Raw genomic sequence first — 20,563 nt, forward strand, 5'->3', positions numbered from 1 at the left:
TTTTTGGATTTTGGGTCATGGAGGGGTATCTTGGTAATTTGGCCATTTTTGGAAATTTTGACAAATTTGGATGTATTTAAGGTGTTTGAAATGGGTTTTGATCAATTTTGGGTAATTTGGCAAAATTTGGGAATTTTAGCCAAATTTAGGTCCCAAGGGCAGTTCGGTAATTTGTTGGAGGTGCATAGGGGCAAAAGACCAAGTTAGGCATTTCACATAGAATTGGATAGATATCCATTCTAAATGAACCAGGGATTAATATATTGTGAAGATATGATGTACCCTAGTTCCAAGTCAATACCCAGGGTCAATCCTAAAGCCAAGTAATCCTATAGGGACTCTTCTTGAATTCTCTTATAATGATCTTACCTACTAAATGCTAGAGGTTAAGATCAATATGTGGAATTTCAAGTTGAGTAAAAAGAAGAGTTTTGAATTTCTAATGGTGGGGGTACCTTTTCTAATTTTCTAAGACTAGTCAATAGGAAAGTCCTACGGCTAGACCTAGGCTATTAAAGAAGTTTCTAGACCTCAACTAAAAGTGAGGTCAACATTTACTTATGAGGAGGCAACTTCTAGAAGATTCATTGAATGGAGACACATTTTTGAAGAGACACAAAGACACCCCTTGAATTTTTATAAGAAAAGACTTAGATTTTTCAGAGAAAGAGGTCAGCCATCCATCAAACTTTACAACCCACCGCCGCTGCCGCCCCCCATTGCTGCCACGGCTGCCACCGCCACCGGCCACCTTTATTTTATTTTATTTTATTTTAAGTTTTAGTTTGTATTGTGAGAGAAGGAATAAAATTTAAAGAAATTTCAATACATTTGGTGGAGAGAATTTGAGATAAGTGTTTATCTTTGTGTCTACACTTGGTTTTAATTTAGATTTCTAGTTTTTGTACATAATTTGTACTTTTAAACTTGTGTGTAGTTGTGTTTTCTTCATGAATTCTGAGTAGTTTTCTTTATCTTTTTCCTTAAAATGATAAGTGATTAAATATTTAAAAGAAAGTTGTGTGAAGTATTAGACTTCAATGTTGGAATAAGTTATGATGATTTGAAACCTTGCTTTTCATTTACTTCTTGATTTGGTCAATTAAGGTGTTAGTACATGTTGTGAGAATATGTAAGGTCCGAGATGGTATTGTCTCAGTCAACAAATGGTTGGAATCACATATTGATTTCATGAATGTGACATGAATGTGTTTCATGAATGTGAATGTAGTTCATGAGGTTGAGTGCAGATAAATAGGGAAATATATTTAAAGTGTGTAAAATTAGAAAACTTTAGAGTGACAGGCTAAAACCCCCAATTTGATTTATAGTTTTAGGTTTTGATACGAGATGTTAGCTCTGAGGTGGAGGGAGAAGATGAAACTCTAGAGTGAAAACTAGTATATTCTCTGCCTAGTCGGTTTTCAAAACTATTAAAACTATAGATTAGTCAATGTTCTTTATAGCATCTCTAGTAAGAGTAAAAAATATTATTGCTCTTATTTGATACAACACATTTAACATACTTCCACAACAAAATTTTTATATTTATCACTGATTCATGATAATGAAAAATATATTTTATTAATATTGCCTTCATCTTGCAACTATTTTAGTTAAGTTAATTAGTTGATTACTTTATTTTCAACTATCCAAAATTACAAAAAGAATCGAACTTTCATTCATAGTTTAACATCTTAAGTTTAAGTAAAAATATATTGCTAAGTAAATTTTGTTATCTAAAATTAGTCCTCCCTTTGGGATCGATATTCGGGACTTAATCAGAAAGTTCTATATTACTTGATAACAATACGTATACTTGTGCAGTATCCCATATTGAAATATTATAACTGCATTATTATTTGCTTCATAGTTAAAGATTTACCTAGCTTTTGCTTTGGATCAAATTTTTGGATTTGTTGCAAATTAAAAATATCTATTAAGGAAATTAATCGCATACATCACATTTTACATCTATCTATACTGAAAATCGGAATCAACCGTCGTCAAACATCTCTCACTGATTATGGTCAATCACCATCAGCCACCGCCCACTTGTTACAACAAGTTCATCAATGAACCGATGTTGTAACTTCAAAGTGTGTTCAACCCTTTCCCGCATGTGGGACGAGGGACCAAATATATAATATCCAGTTTATAGTTAATTTTTTTAACAGGACTAGTCTCCGTAGTTTTTTTTATGGTTTTCCACCTAAAAATTTGTCTCTATTGGTTTTTTTTTTTTCATATGAGTGTGTTGAATTCTCGTGCAACGCTAAGACGATAATCCATTACGTTACTTCTGCAAATCTTCTAACACACATCAATCCTTATTGATAAAATTATTTTTGAGAAATAATTTATCAAGTAAAATACAAATGATATTTTATCTAAATAAAAAGTAATTATTATTATTATTATTATTATTATTATTCAAAAATTGAACTTAGCATAAATAAAAAAAGAAAAATGAAAACATGTAATTAGAACCAAAGTTATCAGCAAAAAGGACTGGGATTAGGGGTGTGAGCCAAGCTAACTCGTGAGTTGACTCAAGCTTGACTCGATAAGTGGCTCGTGAACTGAGTTCAATGAACTAACAAACCAAGCTCAAGCTAACCCCGACTTGACTCATTAGCCCGTGTGCCAACTTGTTTAAAAATATTAACATAAAATATGTTTATTATTATTATATATATATATATATATTTGAAGGCTTTATCTTTAAATTATTTAAAATATTTAAAAACTAATATTTTATACTTTATATTAAATAATTTACTATTTTTTTCTTAATTATTTATTATATTTATCTTTTTTATTATGATATTATCTTAAGTTAATAATTTTTATAATAAATAAATTCATAATCTTAAATTGGAATTCAAGCTAGAACTCCATAAAATTAATCCTTAAAATTGAGGTTGATTCAGGATCTGTATGCGATAATTGCAATTGTTTGAATAAGCAGATAATTGCAGCAATAAACAGTTGTGAAGTTGTTTTTCAAAAAATTTTGCTAACTATTATTTTTATTTTTTTATTTTCTTTTTACATCAATCATAATTTTCTATAGTAAAATTCGGGCTTATGCCCGACCCGAGTCCCCCAACCCAGCTCTACTTCCGACCTCTTTCATCGCGAGAATCTCTGCTACAATTCCCAAACGGGGTTTGATCATCGCAGACTAGTCGCGCCGGCGAGGCCATTCTTTATCGCTATCCATTTCTGAAGCCAATCTACTGTGTTTTCTCCCGCGAGGGTTTCAGGAGAAGGCAAGTTCTTTCCATTTCTTCTATCTTTTCCTTCTTCCCCTCCTCACTTCCTCCACCAATGGATGATTTATGGTAGCACATATCTGGCTTCTGTAGTGGCTGGATAGAGAGGGATGGACTCTGAGATTATACCCTCCGAACTTCACTTCTTCGTTCTGCTTGATTTTGTTTTATTTTTGAGTTGAATAAATAGTGTCGAATTTTGGTAATGAATGTGCTAATAACCCGTTGAAATTTGCAAATCTAGTTTTTGTCTTGATGTCTGACTAGCAAGAACTATGTAACCTTGTTTTGGTTTTTGGAAATCATGATAAGATTTAAATCAAATAACTCCTTAGCTTCCACGGATTTGGGATATTTGACCCAAATTGTGATAACCGTAATATTTTAATCTAATAGTTTGATGGGATTAGCTGTCTATCTCAACAAAATATTGGTGAATTCTTATTTTGATGCAATATTTTAGCAATGCTTCTCTTTATTGTTTAAACTTATTCATGCCATGTGTTGGGAAAAAGAAAATATTGAAATTGGAACTGATTTAATTTTAAAAGATAATAATGTATTACTAATTATGGTATGATCTATATAAGACCGCATATTGTATTTTGGTGAATTATGGCTTGATTTATTCTTGAACTCTAGCCCAATACCCTTAGGGAAATGAATTGTGGCTACGGCATAGTCCCAAAGCAAATAATGCTAAGTTAAAATCCTATTAAAACTAGCATAATATTCAAGCAAGCTAAAATCAATTTGTTTGTAGATCTTAAATTGATCACGTGGTTAGTCTCTATATTTTTCAAATGATAAACTTTACCCTTTTTAAGTTTATGTTTCATATTATCCAATGTTAATTTTTTTTTTACTCGAAACACAATGCTAATAAGATTGTGCAAATCTCATCAATTTGTGTTAGCAAATTTCAGTCTTTCTAAGTAGCCTGAAGAATGAATGCAATGCACAAAGAATGTATTATATTTAAAATGTTTTGGAGTCGTTTGGTTATGTGTAAAACCAACATAGCAGTTCACTTTTTTTTTAAATTTCTTGTTTAAACTAAAATGGAATCACTTTAAAATTTGGTGATGGGTGGCTAATGATGGTCGGTGGACAACATACAATGATGACCAGAGTTTATGGTTGGTAGTGAAGGGAGGCGGCTGCGGACGGTGGGCAATAACGGTGGTTGGCAGACAGCAATCAGCGTTGGCGGGCAGCGACCGTATGGGTTGAGTGATGGTTGGCCTGTTTTTCTAATGCATATGAGAAGCAAGCGGTTATGGTGTATTTGGATTACATAAAAAATGAATTACATGGTGATTTTGGATTTCTGTGAAATTTTAACTAAAATTCCAAATTCATTAAACCAAACATCAAATTTTTTGAATCTTTTGCATTCCAAATGCATTACACCATTAGTATAGCCAACCAAATGACCTTTAAATCAATAGGTAGTGATGCTTAAGAAATCATTCAAATTGCTGATCCATTTTGAAAATTCCTCAAGATTATAATGCTTTTCAAGTGTGAGAACATGATAGTCATATTTTTGTCATATAGAACCATAGCTTGCTTGATTTGCTTATATTGCTTCTCTTACTATTTCAATAATAAACAATTCATATCCATCACTTCTCACTGACATATTAATATAGTTATATGCTTTGGCACTAATTTGATGCAGGATGTCTAAGGCCCTATGATTTTTTAATGCAAACACTGGATGGGATGCATAAATAAATATGCCAAAGATTAAAATTTGCAATTCACCAGCTCTCAGTTTAAGCAAAGTCTTATCTCTTTAGATGCAAATTGATAAACAGGTAAAACATCTTCCAAGCAATAAAACAATAATCATCAAATATAAAATTTATAAGAAAATTTGAGATTGAATGAAAGTCACACAATTGTTAGAATTTACACCACAGAAAGAAAATCAGATCCATAAAACATGATCAAATCTCAATTACACGTGCAAAACAATCGCATAAAAAGAAGAAAAAAGAAAAGGGAAAAATATGGGATCAGATTATGTGGGGTATGCTCAAACAATACACATCAAATAATACTACAAGAAGAACAAGCCCTTATAATTTGATCATCAAATCATGAAGAGATCAAAGTTTTTGCATTTGTTGAAGTTTAAATGATCCGGTTTCTGGTGCGATTTAGCGATCATGAAGAGCATGATTGGATTTTTTATTATGCTTACAGTGTGATGTATAACACTTTGAAGAGTTCTTCTGACACCTCTTAGCCAATCTCCAATTATGTTTGAAATTGTATTTCCTCCCACAAGATATCCTTCTCCTTACTCCTATGACCTTGCATCATAACCCATATGCACTGCTCTCATCCTTCTGCTTCCTGTAATACTCATCCTATGGTGTCATCATCAACAACACTCCATGCTTGATGCTGAGACCTATCATTAATAAGAAGTATGTCATCACTCACACTAGCCACTTTTAGTTGCTTGTGCCATGTTCCTGCACCTCCTCTTTCAAACGAGGCCTCCTTTTTAGATATTGGACGACAAGCACTATCTATGTTTTCTTCCTTTCCAAGTACTTGCTTCAAGTTTTGATATCATGGTTCTCCGATGGAGCAATAACATGACTTGTAATCTTGACCAATATGTGAGCTATTGAAGGCTCATTGTGGTCAAGTGTCACATTGGTGATTTATACAATATTGCTTTGAGGTTTGATGATATGGAGCTTGTCAAGATATTTGGCTTTATGTTTTCATGAGGCCTTGAAGTTCTTTCATGCAAATTTGAGTTAGCTTGCTTATAGGGCTAGGTTAAAAGACTCACACTCAGGTCATTCTAAACTTAAGGTATGATACCCCATGAATATGCTTTCTTGAGGGAAAAAAAACTTAAAGTAGCCCTCAAACTATTATTATATGACCACTTAAGTTATAGATCATCAATTTTTTTTTAAAATTTAGCCTCTTGCTATACAAATGATCTGAAATGACTCCTAACTTGGGATTAATTTTTATCATTGAATAATTAAATTGGGATCAAATTTTATATTGTAATTTCTCATTATATTTCCACCTGAGGAACCATTTGGGATATTTTTATTTGGTTGAGAAATTAAATCGGAGAAATTTAATACTCTAGAACTAAGTTAATCATATGCAAATAGTCAAGGGATTATTTAGGCTTTTCCTTATGTTTTGAAGATTGGGCTAGTGAGACCTTGGTGTCGGGATCTCATATTTGAGGTTGTAAGTTTAATTTTTTATAGCCTGTATACCATAAAAGGCAAAAGTCCTTAAGTCAACCAACATCAATTTAATAATCAGTTTGAACTTAATCAATATACTTGATCTTGAGCAGTGACATTTTGGCGAGGTCATAAAACCCACAACTATGCTTTCTTTTATTCAAGCGGTTGTAAGTTCCACTTATAGGCTTTCCAATATCAAAATGGTACTTCTAATGGGCACCTCTACTGGTAAAGCGTTATACCCCAATTCTCTTTTGTTTGGATCAGATAAATGATGTTCGCCAAGATATTGGTTTCATATTTTCATAAAGACTTCATGTCGTTTATGATGAATAATTTGGTTCAAGTTGCTTATCCTATTAAATCAGGTAGCGAGGCTTATCTTTGGGCCTTCTTCTAATCGAGAGATTATATGTCCCATCAATGTCGCAAATTTGATCTGGGCTTTAAGAGATTTACATGACTATCTTCTTAGCTAGTTTTTCTTTTAAATGGAGCTAGTCCGTAGTCCCATACGTCCCACATGCTTTCTTAAGTAGATCATAACCCCATAAGTTTCACACTCATCCTTGGATTGTGATATGACCATATAAGTCTCATTTTTTTAGATACACTATATTTAAAATATTAGGCCCAACATTTCTAGTATTGGAATCCATCTTTCTAAATGAATTCTACACTCCGAAGTGAGCCAACTTGGGCTAGCTTAGGGCATGGTAACATATAGATACAATAATTAACCCTTCATCATGTGGATTAACCTCTATAGCAAGGGATGGATTTGTGAAGTCCAAGCCTCACACCAAAGGTGCCCCATGGTACAGAACCCTTTGCCTCTCGTGATTACTGCTACTGGGTGAGCCTAGTCTCATATTGGACAATTGAATTGGCTATGCCAATGCTTCTGAATAAGAGGCACTTATTGGGTTTACTTTTGAGTTAACTTTAATGTCTATCGGTTGAGACCAATGCGATGTACTTTTGGTAATCATATTCTTGAACCTCTAAATTATAGCCAATTATACTAGTCTCCTTGGGCCCTTTCTAAGTCCAATTTTGGGCCTCACTCCCAAAAGATGCATCCTTTAACATATTGCCACACCAATCTACTTGGAATATTTGATAGAAAGCAAACCATGCCTACTCATAGAGTCCTTGGATAGTTTGGCCTTCTAATTTTTTTTATTGATAGATTGGGCCCACCAGCTTAAGTTGGGACACAAAGTCATACCAATTTAGAGCGTAGTAATATCCTTAATCAATGATGCTCTTAGAATTGAGCTCGGTATATAAATAACCATAAAGTTTTACTCTTATGACTAATATCTATTCCCAAAAATTAAACTAAACCTTTGTTGACCTCATCAGTTAGTTGGGATAAATATTGTGACTTTATCCTAATCTGCTTTGAAACTCCATGTTGGCTATGTTCTTTTTTAGAAACTCCAAAAAAGTGATTTATTAAATGAATTGTACTTGTGCTTTTTAGCGCCAAATGGAGAAAGTGACATTTTCAATTCTCGACTTGTAAGACAAATAAGCATCCACAAATTTTAATTTTAGGACAAAGCCAACCACAACCACAATGACAATTAAAATCAACAGAACCAACCAAGCTTGAACAATACATATTTTAGAGAATATAATCCATCCGTAGTCGGAATCACCACCCTAGGCATGTTTATAATGAAGAATGCTAGAAAAAATTAAAAGACTGACATTAAGATAACTAAATAAATATTGATGTATATGATTTGCATATCCATGAGTATTCCTTTTTAGATTTGCATTAGTGTAACTCACATTAATTTTTTCTAATCCTGCGTTCGACCTTGATTTGGTTTTTTGTAGTACTTCATTCCGCACTAGGTAGTTGTGGCTCGCTAACTGGAGGTCTGGTGTTCATTTAAAAAAAAAAAACCTTATGTTTGTTCCTATCGCAAGCATTCTCTCGTACTTCTCTGCAAAATTGTTGTTGAGTAGCTATATTGGCATTGATCATTTTTACTTTGACATATCTTTAAAAAAACTTTACTTCTAGGCGTGCTTTGTGGTGCATAGGTGTTATTGAAAAGCTTTAATAACAACTTGAAAAGCTGTTTGTCGATAGAATTACCGATGTAGAGTTATGGATGGCTACTGTGGAATAACCTGACCTGTTTTAGTCTGCATGATAACGACATTAGTTTGGCGTTTACACTGGGCACTAACAATTGCTAGTTATTTTTAAAAAAAGTTTCCATTCATTGCTTGAAACATGAATAAAAACTTTCCTTGTTTTAGTGTGGAGAAGAGTGTCAAAATGGTCCCTTGACTTTTTTTAGGGGTCCATTTTAGTTTCAAACTCTATAAAGTGCTAATGTACTCCACAGACTTTTTTAATATGGGTTAAAATAGTTCACATTGGGCTAAAATAGTCGTCATTGGAGACTATTTCGTCATTAGGGACTATTTCAACCCATATTAAGAGAGTCTAGAGACTAATTTGATATTTTTTATAAATTTTGGGACTAAAATAACCCCATATAAATTGTCCGGAGACTATTTTGAACTTTACTCTTTGCATCTGCGTGATAAATAATGTAGCTTGGCATTTACATGGGACACTAACAGTTGCAAGTCCTTACGAAATTTTTTCCATTTTTAGCTGGAAACATATGAATTTATCCTATGGTTGTCATACCACAAACTTGATGCCAGATGTAGACAGGAATTTACAATAGTTAGCTTTATGAAGAATTCTGCTTTTCCCTGTTAGGACAAAGGTTGACACATTTTACAAAGGTCTGACCAGCAACAAGGCTTACTCCACTCAATTAGTCATTGTTAGTTTAGTCCAAACTGAATGGCTAATACAAATCTATGTTGGCATTTCTATTACATTAAGTTTCCGTAATCTGTTGCACAGAAAGAGTTTGATGCAATTAGATGAAACTGTCATGATTTGAACCTGCAACCTCTTGCTCATCATAGAGTTATTCTAACCATTCCAGGTTGGCTCTTTCACTTTTAGGTCACTATACTTTCTTATAGTGAAAGATTAGCACCGCCCATCCTTCTTCTTATCAGTTTGTATTGAGACTACAAAGTCCTCCTATGATCTGCTTTTAATATTTTGAGCAAAAATCCTTTTTAACATTTGTCATTTTTTAGAGCAGAGATCTCACATCTTGCGAGCATGTTACTCGGGCATTAGTTTATTAAGCTATAGTTGACACTTCTGCTTTCCCAGACTCATTGATTTTATCTCTTTTTCATGAATATTTGTTTAGCATTTTATGAGTTCTCACTAGCTGATTAAATTCTGATCATTTCTCCAAATGTAGTTGGTTTTAATTTTTCATGTACTTGTGTTTAAATATTCATCTACATTAGGAATGACAACTGAGCCATCATCAACAATTATTGATGGAAAATTAATTGCAAAGAAGATCAGAGATGAAATCGCTAGTGAAGTAGCAAGAATTAAGGATTCAACAGGCATTGTTCCAGGGCTGGCAGTTATTCTAGTAGGTTCGAGAAAAGATTCTCAAACCTATGTCCGCAACAAGAAGAAAGCTTGTGAGGAGGTGGGCATTGCATCTTTTGAGGTTAGTTTGCCTGAAGATTGCACAGAGGAAGATGTTATCAAGCACATCTCTGACTTCAATAACAATCCTTCAGTCCATGCCATCCTTGTACAGTTGCCTTTACCTCAGGTACGTTTCATGTCTTCTCTTTGACATGTAGTAATGAGATGACTATGGTTGGTGGGAATTTAGTCTCCCAAGTATTATTTATTATTATTATTATTATTATTATTATTTTTGGGTGAATGAGGAATTGTAGTGGAAACAAGGACTTGTTTTACCGAGGCAATGCACGTTTCCTCTATTGTTAGTTCTATACTATACATATATATTCTTGCTGATGATTTATATTCTTTAAGCTTGCTCATGTTGTAATAAGAATGCATTATTTATAAAATTTGTATTCATGTTAGGGTCTTCCATCTGTTTAATCTTTCCTGTTTTCCCTGCATATTGCTCCACTAAATTTTATTGTATGGTGTTATTTTATAGGAATACAGCTGATATGTAATTAAGATTGTTCTATGTGAGGTCCTGGTGACAAACCGGTCCCTTCATTGGAAAAATTATTAGATGCATTCAACGTGCTTAGCGGGAGTGAATGTGTTATTCTGCATTGCATTGCTGTGTACAAAACATTTAAAATATGTACGTTTACACATATATACATAGAAGAATCATAGAAAATACACTAATACAACACCTTCACGCACCTTCCACTGAGAGCATTTCACATGCTTGACAGTCACTGCCTCCCTTGTTCCATTGAAAATACAAAAAAATGAAGAAACTTTGTTGCAACACCCTTCAAAACCAAAATGACAAGATTTGGAGAAAAAACTGGAGCATTCATTCATCAGTTGGCAACTGGCATCCTCTATAGCTTATCAGCATACATAATGGTGTACTAATTTGATTCTTTTACTGGATATTGGCAGCACATAAATGAAGAAAAAATTTTGAATGCTGTTGCTATAGAGAAAGATGTTGATGGTTTCCATCCACTGAATATTGGTCGGCTTGCCATGCAAGGCAGGGATCCTTTATTTATCCCATGTACTCCTAAAGGTTGCATGGAGCTATTGCATAGGTATAATGTTGAAATCAAGGGTAAGAGAGCTGTCGTGATTGGGAGAAGCAATATTGTTGGAATGCCTGCTGCATTGTTATTGCAGGTATCTTCTTTTTTATCTGTTTTGTATACCACGAGATCTTTAATATTTTCTGGTCTTTTTTAAATTTGATATCACATTAATGCTACTTTGCATATCCCTTCCTTCTAAATGATGATTTTGAAATATTTGAGGGATTATCGATAATGATTTGAGATGGTTTAAGTAAAGGTTTTTTTAATGGAACTAAAATAATGCAATTTGTGTAGATCATACAAGGGCACTTAAGATTCACAAATCAAAGGCTACCAAATACCAAAAAAGTAGTTTTCTTTATGTGCAAGCTAATAAATATGAGAAATTCCAAATGATATGCAATGATCCAATAGATCTGAATAAGTCAATGAGAAAATAGAATAATGCAAGAGTAGTGAGTAATCATAATTTGTCCATCAAGATAAAAAAACTCAATTATATTGAATTTAAATTGAATCATGAATATTGTCAAGCAATACTAAAATATGTTGAAAAAAGCAATTTAAGTGATAGACCAAAGTAACTATTACCACACTTGAAGGAATCCCACACTCACACAAAAAATTAAAAATTAGAAGATTTAATTATATTCAATATTGGTTCTTAAATTATGTCTCAGATCATCTATTTATAAACTTTTCATCCCCTGATTAGTAGATATGGTTTGCACAATTTTAAACAAATCTAATTCTAGATAACCTGTAAATTCTCACTTAAAACTTATCAAAGTATCAGGAATTTAAACAATCACAAAGTAATTTTTCCCGCAAACAAATGTAGTTTTCACAAGATGAACCCGTGAAACATAAATCCACTTGGTATAACATGGAAGTGGTCGTACCAAGTCCACTTAGCATTAGGAATTTACGTCATTACAATGGTGAATGAGTATAATGAAATTAGAGATGTTAAAAGTGCATGCCATTTTCAAATCACTTATTTTTGGTCTGCTAATAGGCTCAAATTTAATTTGTTGATTAAGTTAGCTTGCTTATATAACAATTTGGCTTAAGATGTGTGTGTATGTGAATTATATATTATTAATTTTATATTTTTTAGATCTTTTAATTGGTTAGTACATAAGTAAATGATTTTATCTTGTTTAGTTTCTTATTTAGTTACTTTCATATGTTTAAGAACAGTCCTTTTTGGCTCGAACATGATTTTTATGAACAATTTAAACAAATAAAAATTCAAACAAGCCAAACAGAAACACTTGGGAAGCTCACTCGAGCTCTAATCATTTGCATTTCTCGAACAAATCATAAGTATCATATAGTGTAATGGTTTCTACAAAAGCAGCTACAGTCTCAAAAAACAGATATGCCATAGAATTAGGAACAGCACACACAAGTTATAATCTTAAAAGTCGAGCTACAATTTCACATCAATCTATGTGCTTTGAAACAAAAAGGATTTCGAAGTTAGCATTTGATGCTCATCAAACAAATGGCAACGTGAATTTTGTGGCTCCTACAATTTGTGAGTTATTACAGCAAACATGTCTCATCAGCAAACAAGATATCTTTAGAAGCTGCCTTAACAATGACAATAGACACAATCTTATCATTCAAAATACGTTCAGGAACATATGAAATTATTTGACAGAGAATTTGGTGTAGATTTATGAGGAGATGAATTAAAAAAATATATAGCAGGTTCTTGAAAGAAGCAAATAAGGCACATTTACAATTATATCACTATAATTTTTTTTTGAATTTCTTAGTTTCTAGGCAGTAGTCCTAGTGCATTACAAAATTTAAATGGTTCTATTTTTCTTACCTGTAATCCCTTGTTGGTTCTTAATGGCAGATTTTTGGAATTTAAATACACCATGATTTTATCACTAGATTTAAGCTTACCTTTCCTCTGTTCACATCAATGTAAAGCTTATAATTGACTAGTTCATTGTCGTACAAATATCCTTATACAATTCATTAAAATAATGCAAATCATTCTAATAATGTAAACGATATGAAGCAAGCAGTGAAATGATAAAATATAAATATACATACTAAGGGATGCTGAGAATGATCTTTTACTATATCTCAAAAAATGATTTAATAAAGAAATTAAAAGTAAACGAAATGTAAAAAATATATTATGCCGATATGGAAGGATGATCTCTTTGAAGAAAACTAACCCAAATAGCTAAAATTAATTGTAATGAATTATGCACCTTTAGGATTGATTAGATAGATGAATTTTATATTTTAGTCATCTTGTAAGTTATTTGTTATTAAAAAATACTTTGAAATATTCATTCCACTTAGCTCTTGAGATAAGATTCATTCTATGATCATCCATCATCAGAATAATATTATTAAACAAATCATCAGGGGTTGCTTTATCAGATTACTCATTTGATTGATCAACTAGGAAATAATTGATATAGTTTTGCTGTCAAGCATAGGTTCAATCTCCATTAGAAATTTAGGTTTAAATATGATCTCATGCTTAGTTTTACTTTGAAACTCCAATACTAACACTTGATGAATATATTTTTAGTTTCATATACATGATATGTATGCGCAAATTTAAATTTAAAATCATCAAATGTGGATGCATTTTGTAACTAAATATCATTTCCTACATGGCTAAATCTAAAATGTACCCGAATGAGTATTCATTGAATTACAATTTCTTCAATAAGATGACCTTCAACCATAAATGATTCTTGCATTGATGTATTTTCAAAAGGCTTTATATGTATTGTTTTTAAGTTTTTTAGGAATAAAATATGTGTAACAATCCTATAAGGAGAGTAGTTGTAAAAATTTTATAACATCTAAAGCTAGCCTCATTCAATAATTTTTGTGAAATGTAGTTTTGTTTGCCCCTAATTTTACGCTTAAAACTTTTAGTAAAATAAAGAACAATAACAAAATAATCTGAAGGCAAATAATGTTTAGCTATAAGGCCTATAATCCTTGTATAATAAACATATCATTTTTATTTTATTTACAATTCTCAAAGCTGATCATGCAATTACTACATATAAGCTGTATTACTCTTTTTAATTTTGATTCATATCTGGTCATGATGATTTAGTAGCAACACTTCGCTAAAATGATTGAGCATGTCTCACTTATTTGGAAATCAAACAGATATAGTCAACGTGATGTTGCAATCATTGGGTCTCATACCAATTTTAGGTAGGATGATTTGCAATTATGTTTTCCTAAGACTACTTAAATTATAGAACATATGTATATTATTGAAGAAAATTATGATACATTTCAAATATTACTGATTGTGCAAAAAGTTGATTTATTTAGTTGTGAACAAATAGATATAAGAATTAGAACACAATCAATAATGCAATGATTGAATAAAACTGAAGAAATTAATAAAAATTTCAAATAACACTAAATCATCACATAATTGTAATTTATTCACCACAATTTCAGTCTTTAATGTATCAAATTTGAACAAATAGAAAATACTAACAAGCTAATGACAATATATCTTGGAAAAAGTTGGTCAAGGATATCTGCATCAATACAAGGAGATGGCTTCCTTCATGAATAGTAGTCGTATTTGTAATGCACTCAAATGAATCTTGCATCCAATTTATACACACCAGATGAAAATTAGAAAAAAAAAAAATCATTCAAAATTACTAAATTACATGCATCATTTGTTTATCAACTCATTACTAGAGTAATAGATATGACTGACACAATATTTGGCCTAATCTGATTCTGCTTCTGCTCCTTATTTGAGTTTACATGACTCTTTCGCTTTCAATTATTGTACTAATCTGGATAGTTCTGTTTTGACAGAGAGCAAATGCAACAATAAGCATCATACATTCCAAAACTAAAAACCCTGAAGAAATCACAAGACAGGCAGATATACTCATTTCAGCTGCTGGAGTTCCAAATATGGTGAGGGGTAGCTGGCTAAAACCTGGTGCAGTTGTTATAGATGTTGGAATCAATGCTGTTGATGTAAGTCCGAGTCACACTCCTAAATTCAGAAATTCAACTAGCTGCATGTAATTTTGCAAACTTTACTGTCCCTATAAATCTTATTTTTGTGATTTAACAATATGTTCCATTGATTTCGTCTCAAGATCTAAAAAATTCTAGTAAGTGTCATAAGTTTTAATATAAAAAGGTGCCCTCAAGCATCATACGCTATGAGCAACTTTTGTTATAATTGAGATTGAAATTGCTAATTTTGGTTTCTCATGTTTTATGGGATGGTCTTGGAGAGTCTCCATGTTAAAAGGATGGCCGAATGGCTAATTGTTTGATAGGATCGGCTCGGATCTGTGGACCATTAGACTTCTACATCTTAAGAATAATTAATAGTACTAGAAACTTTTTTGTATGTTTTAAAATTTTTATTGATGTATAATTGAAGCTGCTTTCCTTTTCCTTCAATTTTTGTTTGAGCAGGCTTAAGATTTTAGCTTTATTATTTTTGAGAAGATGTCATAAGAGATGAGAAACCTTATTGTTAATGAGAGCACTACACCACTCTTAAACTAATATAATTGAAGTTTAGATGTTAGATATGTAAATACAGCGGAATTAAGTGGTATATATGTAAATCTTCCTTTTATTAAATTGAAATGTTTATTTTTCTCTCTCAAAAGTTTGTACCTTGATGTTTCAGGATGCGCACAGTGCTCGAGGATACCGGCTGGTGGGTGATGTTTGTTTTGAGGAGGCCTCTAGGGTGGCTTCAGCTATCACTCCTGTACCGGGTGGAGTTGGTCCCATGACTATAGCCATGCTTCTGTCCAATACATTGAGCTCTGCCAAGAGGATACATGATCTCAAGTAATATTTGGTTAATTTCTTCTATGAGTTGTATTGTTATTGTATTTGACATCAACTACATTCAGAAGACAACTTTAAATGCCTGCTAAATTGTTGAATATTTATGATTTTTTATTTGAATGCTTGTTTGATTTAGAGATTATGAGCATTTTTTGTTGTCCAGATTCAATATTTTGTTACATTGTTGGAGCATTATTTGAATGCTTGTTTGGTTTAGAGATTATGAGCATTTTTCTACTTGTTTATTAGATCGAAAATATAAATCAACTATAAATTTTCATTTGATCAAATATAAATTTTGATCAATTTTTATATCTCAAAGCATTTAAGTGTTTATGCTAAATATTTCATGAATTGATTTTAACGTCATTTGGATTTCATATATAACAAACTCGTAGTTGATTCAGTGAATTCAATGTATCCTAATGATATCAAGGACTTTGGATCCCTATCAAAATGTATTTAAATTAAGCACTCAAAAGTATAATTATAAACTTTCCCATGCCATTTGAAGGTGAAATTTCCTAAAAAGTTGTGCATATTCATTGTTAGAAAGAGTATATCAAGGCAAATCCGACTAGTCCAACCTTACAATTTGAGTCACTAATGCATTAAGATGACAAAAAAATGTAAAATGATAAAGGGGGTGTTTTTGTGGTATCTGATGGAGGGCTAGGGATTTTTTAGTCTCCACTTGAATGAATCTTTATAAATAGGTCATATTTTGGCGCATTTAGACTTTGAGAGTTCCAAAAATTTGACATTCATATCGATCCCCAACATATCACCTTCAATATTTTGTATATTTGTGATGTGGGGTTGTCCGCCTGAACTAGTTTTGGGTGGGAATAGGAGGGTCGGCTGATTCTCCTAGGGCATGGGGTTGCCTCCCGAGTGGGTGGGGCATCTCCTATTTTACTCGGCCTATTTATATGTTATTTCTACTTGTTTTAGGGAAACTTTTGTTTTCAGATTTCTGTCATGGCAGTCCTCGGCGCCCCTTTTCCCTTCCTATGGTTGTCTCCAATGGAGAGACGGTGCTTTGGTTGTAACTCGTCTCAAGATGGTGTGTATCCTTCCCTTTCTTGCTTATTGTTGCCCTTTCCTACCTTCTTACATGTTGTCCAACGCCGCTAGCAGCATCTCTACCTACTTCCCTTATTATCGAACCTCCCCATATTGTTTCCTTACTACCAAACCTTCCAACCCATTGTTTCCTTGTCGTCAACCCTCCTAGCCTACTGTCTCCCAACTACTAGCACTCAACCTACTACTCCCCTTGGTGCCAGCCCCCCATCAATGTTGTCCTTTGTCTTCCAACCCTCAATCTACCGTCCTTTTTTACCAGACCACCCCAACCACCTTCCCTTTCCCAGCCACAACCCTTTATAACAGTCTTTCGTCCACCTCGAATCCAACATTAGTTTGGTGTTAGCATTATGTGCACATTGTTGCATTTCCTTTTTGTTGCAATAGTGTAATGGTTTGGGTTATCACCATTATCATTTGGTATTAAAGTTAGTTTAGCCCCAAACTTATTCTAAGATTTCTAGCATCTGTCATACCTCCAACCTCAAAAAAATCTTTATGTTTCCCATTCCAATACCCTTCCACTCCCAACAATCCAAACCCTAATCATGCCATCAAGGAGACACATGTCATAACTTACCCAAGAAGAGATACCACGAGAGATCTGTCAACTTCAACAGAGACTTACATAGATTGATGGTGAGACTCAAGGAAAATTACCCTCGATCGAGATGCAGAGAGTCGAAGAGGAGAAAGAGATGAGAATTTTAATCTCATCCATAGGGAGGACTTTAGTGATCAAGAGGATATACCACAACACTTCAGAATTAATTATCACATGAGACAGAGAGAGGATGCCACATATGGAGAACATAGAGATTTTGGAGTGAAAGTGGATCTATCAGAGTTTGAAGGAGGGATGAATCTTAGATAATTTCATCAAATGGTTGCAGTCGATTGAGAGAATCTTCGAGTACAAAGAGGTGCCAAAAGACATGAGGTTGAAGCTCGTGGGCCATTAATTGAAAAAGAGCATTTTTTTATGATGGAAAAATTTGCAGAGGCAAATAAGGAGAGAAGGAAGTGATAATTTTACTAGATGGGAGAGAGACCATCTCACTACCTTATGGACATGTTCCTGAGGTTCCATCATCTACATCAGAGAGACGTATCAGTAGAGGAGTTCACAACACAGTTTGAGCAGCTTTAGATGAAATGCGAGTTGATCGAACCAGAGTAACATAAGAAAACACGACATTTGGGACGTCTGAAGTTAGTTATCAGTGATGTTCAACTGCATACCTATTAGTTACTGGGAGATATACATACCTTAGCTTTGAAGGTGGAGAGACAACAAAAACAAAACAAACAACCACCCTCATTCAGACAACCACCTACAGCTCCAACTACCAACAAGGTTACATCTGGAGGAGTTGGGAAGACTTGACAGGGGCATGACAGGACAAATTTTAGTGGAAAGAAGCCCAAGAAATGTAACACACTTGTTACAGTGCCTACCAGAAGATGTTTTAGGTGTTGCGGCTTCGAACACATAGCTTCTAACTACCCTACAAGCCGAGTTATTTCCTTCACCGAGCAGGGTATCGTTGAGAAAATGAGGAGGAAGCAGTGCAAGATCAGGATGAGGAACATCGACTCCAGGGAGAAGGGGGAGAGATGATAGTCATAAGGAGGGTTCTACAGACTGAGTCGGAGAATGATCACTCATGGCTATGACATAGCATTTTCCACACCATGAGCACTATGAGAGGGAAGGTCTGTAGATGGTGGGAGCTGTGAGAATGTGGTATCCACTATGATGGTGAAGAATCTGGATTTGGCCATGCAGAAGCACTCTCAACCCTCTTTCCTTACCTGGTTGAGAAGGGGAAATGAGATATGAATGGACCAAGAGTGCTTGGTTGAGTTTTCTCTAAGAGACAAACTGCAGGAGCAGGTGTGGTGCGATGTGATACCCATGAATGCTGATCATATTTTTTTGAGAAGGTTGTAACAGTTCCACCGCAATACCAAACATGATAAGTCAAAAACATTTATTCATTCAAGAAAGATGGAAGACACATAGTTCTTTTACTCGTCTTAGATTCGAGAGGAGTAGAAATTATAGAGGAGACGATACTACCACAAGCCACCTTTATGAAGTTGGTACGAGAAGCTCTAGTGGAAATAAATTTAGTCCTCTTAGAAGGAACTGGGGAAGAGATTGAGATCCCAAAGCCTATAAAGCCACTACTAGCTGAATTTCAGAATGTGATGATTGACAGCCTTCCAGAAGGGTTTCACCGTTGAGGGACATTCAACATGTCGTAGATCTCATCCCAAGAATAATATTGTCAAACATGTCTGCCTACAAATTGAGACCTGTAGAGTACAAGGAATTAAAACAATAGGTACAATATCTCGTTGCAAGAGACTTTGTGAGAGAAAGAGTACTATCTCGTGCGTTGTCCCCGCCTTAGTGGTGCCTAAGAAGGATTGATCGTGGATGATTTGTAGTAAAGTCGAGTTGTCAACAAAATCACCATCAAATACATGTTTCCTATACTTTCCTGACATGTAGGGTAAGTTGCATGGATCTATTGTCTTTTTCAAAATTGACTAATGCAGCGGATATCATTATATCAGGATGAGATCAAGGGATGATTGAAAGCCTGCTTTCAAGACTCGGGATGGATTATAAGAGTGGACAATCATGTCTTTTAGGCTATCCAATGCACCCAACATGTTCATGAGGTTGATTAATCAAGTGTTTTGGGCTCACATTGGGAAGTTCATACTGATGTACTTCGATGATATTCTTGTATACTACAGATCTAATGAGGAGCACTTACAACATCTGAGGATGGTCTTTGAGGTTCTACTATTGGAAGAACCTTACTACCACTCAAAGAAGTGCCACTTTCTAACAACACAAGTATGCTTTTTGGGCTATATTGTGTCTAGTTCAGGCATTTAAATATATCTTGCAAAAATTGAGGCCATCATGAACTGTACGCCCCCTCAGTCCTTTATCAAATTGAGACAATTTTTAGGGTTAGCATTATTCTATTAGCGGTTCATCGAGAGCTTCAACACCATCATGACACCCTTGACAGAACTTTAGAAAAGGAGTGGACGAAGGCAGTTGAGTTCTGTTTCGACCCTCTAAAGGAGAAGATTACTTGGGCACCATTATTGACATCATTGGACTTCAATCAATTATTCTAGGTGGAGTGTGGCACCTCAAATGTGGGGTCAGAGTAGTACTTAGCCAGGAAGGCCGCCCCATAGACTTCTTCAGTGAGAAGTCGAATGAGTCCATTAGAAAGCACTCGACATATGACAAACAGTTCTATGTGATCATAAGGGCTCTTAATCACAGAAGTAATTGTCAGCTGACAAATGAGTTCACTTTATTTACAAAGCATGAGGTTTCGAGGTTCTTAAACAGTCAAAACAGGCTAAAGGGACTGTCGGTCAACTTTTTCGATAGATATAGATTTG

The 20,563-nt window shown here is 33.9% G+C and overlaps 2 protein-coding genes across 4 annotated transcripts in view; one reads left to right on the top strand and one right to left on the bottom strand.

Annotated features, from left to right (window-relative positions):
* The first annotated feature begins 3,093 nt into the window (after positions 1-3,093).
* On the top strand, positions 3,094-16,165 carry LOC110027388 (bifunctional protein FolD 4, chloroplastic-like). 2 transcript variants are annotated; one of them, XM_020728788.1, is made up of 5 exons: positions 3,094-3,275; positions 9,879-10,218; positions 11,028-11,264; positions 15,023-15,190; positions 15,864-16,165. In XM_020728788.1, exons 2-5 carry the CDS (start codon positions 9,898-9,900, stop codon positions 16,032-16,034), a joined length of 897 nt encoding a protein of 298 aa, XP_020584447.1. In that variant the 5' UTR covers positions 3,094-3,275; positions 9,879-9,897; the 3' UTR covers positions 16,035-16,165. The 2 variants fall into 2 exon arrangements, with proteins under 2 accessions (XP_020584447.1, XP_020584446.1); XM_020728787.1 differs by having other exon boundaries at positions 9,896-10,218.
* LOC110027387 (putative pentatricopeptide repeat-containing protein At3g13770, mitochondrial) overlaps positions 11,207-20,563 on the bottom strand; it is a 19,642-nt gene continuing 10,285 nt past the window's right edge. The window contains exon 2 of one of the 2 annotated variants that reach the window (XM_020728785.1): positions 11,207-11,280. The gene's annotated coding sequence lies outside the window, so the exon portion shown is untranslated. Of the gene's footprint in view, positions 11,281-14,725; positions 15,011-20,563 lie in introns of those variants that run through there. The other variant, XM_020728786.1, reaches the window with a different exon arrangement.

Source organism: Phalaenopsis equestris, unplaced genomic scaffold (assembly GCF_001263595.1).
Source record: "Phalaenopsis equestris unplaced genomic scaffold, ASM126359v1 Scaffold000428, whole genome shotgun sequence".
Classification (NCBI taxonomy): Eukaryota; Viridiplantae; Streptophyta; class Magnoliopsida; order Asparagales; family Orchidaceae; genus Phalaenopsis; species Phalaenopsis equestris.

Excerpts from the sequence above, each read along its gene's own strand:
- LOC110027388 (XM_020728788.1), top strand. The coding sequence starts at position 9,898 with ATGACAACTGAGCCATCATCAACAATTATTGATGGAAAATTAATTGCA. Across the intron at positions 11,265-15,022 it reads CTGCTGCATTGTTATTGCAG|AGAGCAAATGCAACAATAAG; the intron begins GTATCTTCTTTT and ends CTGTTTTGACAG. Across the intron at positions 15,191-15,863 it reads TTGGAATCAATGCTGTTGAT|GATGCGCACAGTGCTCGAGG; the intron begins GTAAGTCCGAGT and ends TTGATGTTTCAG.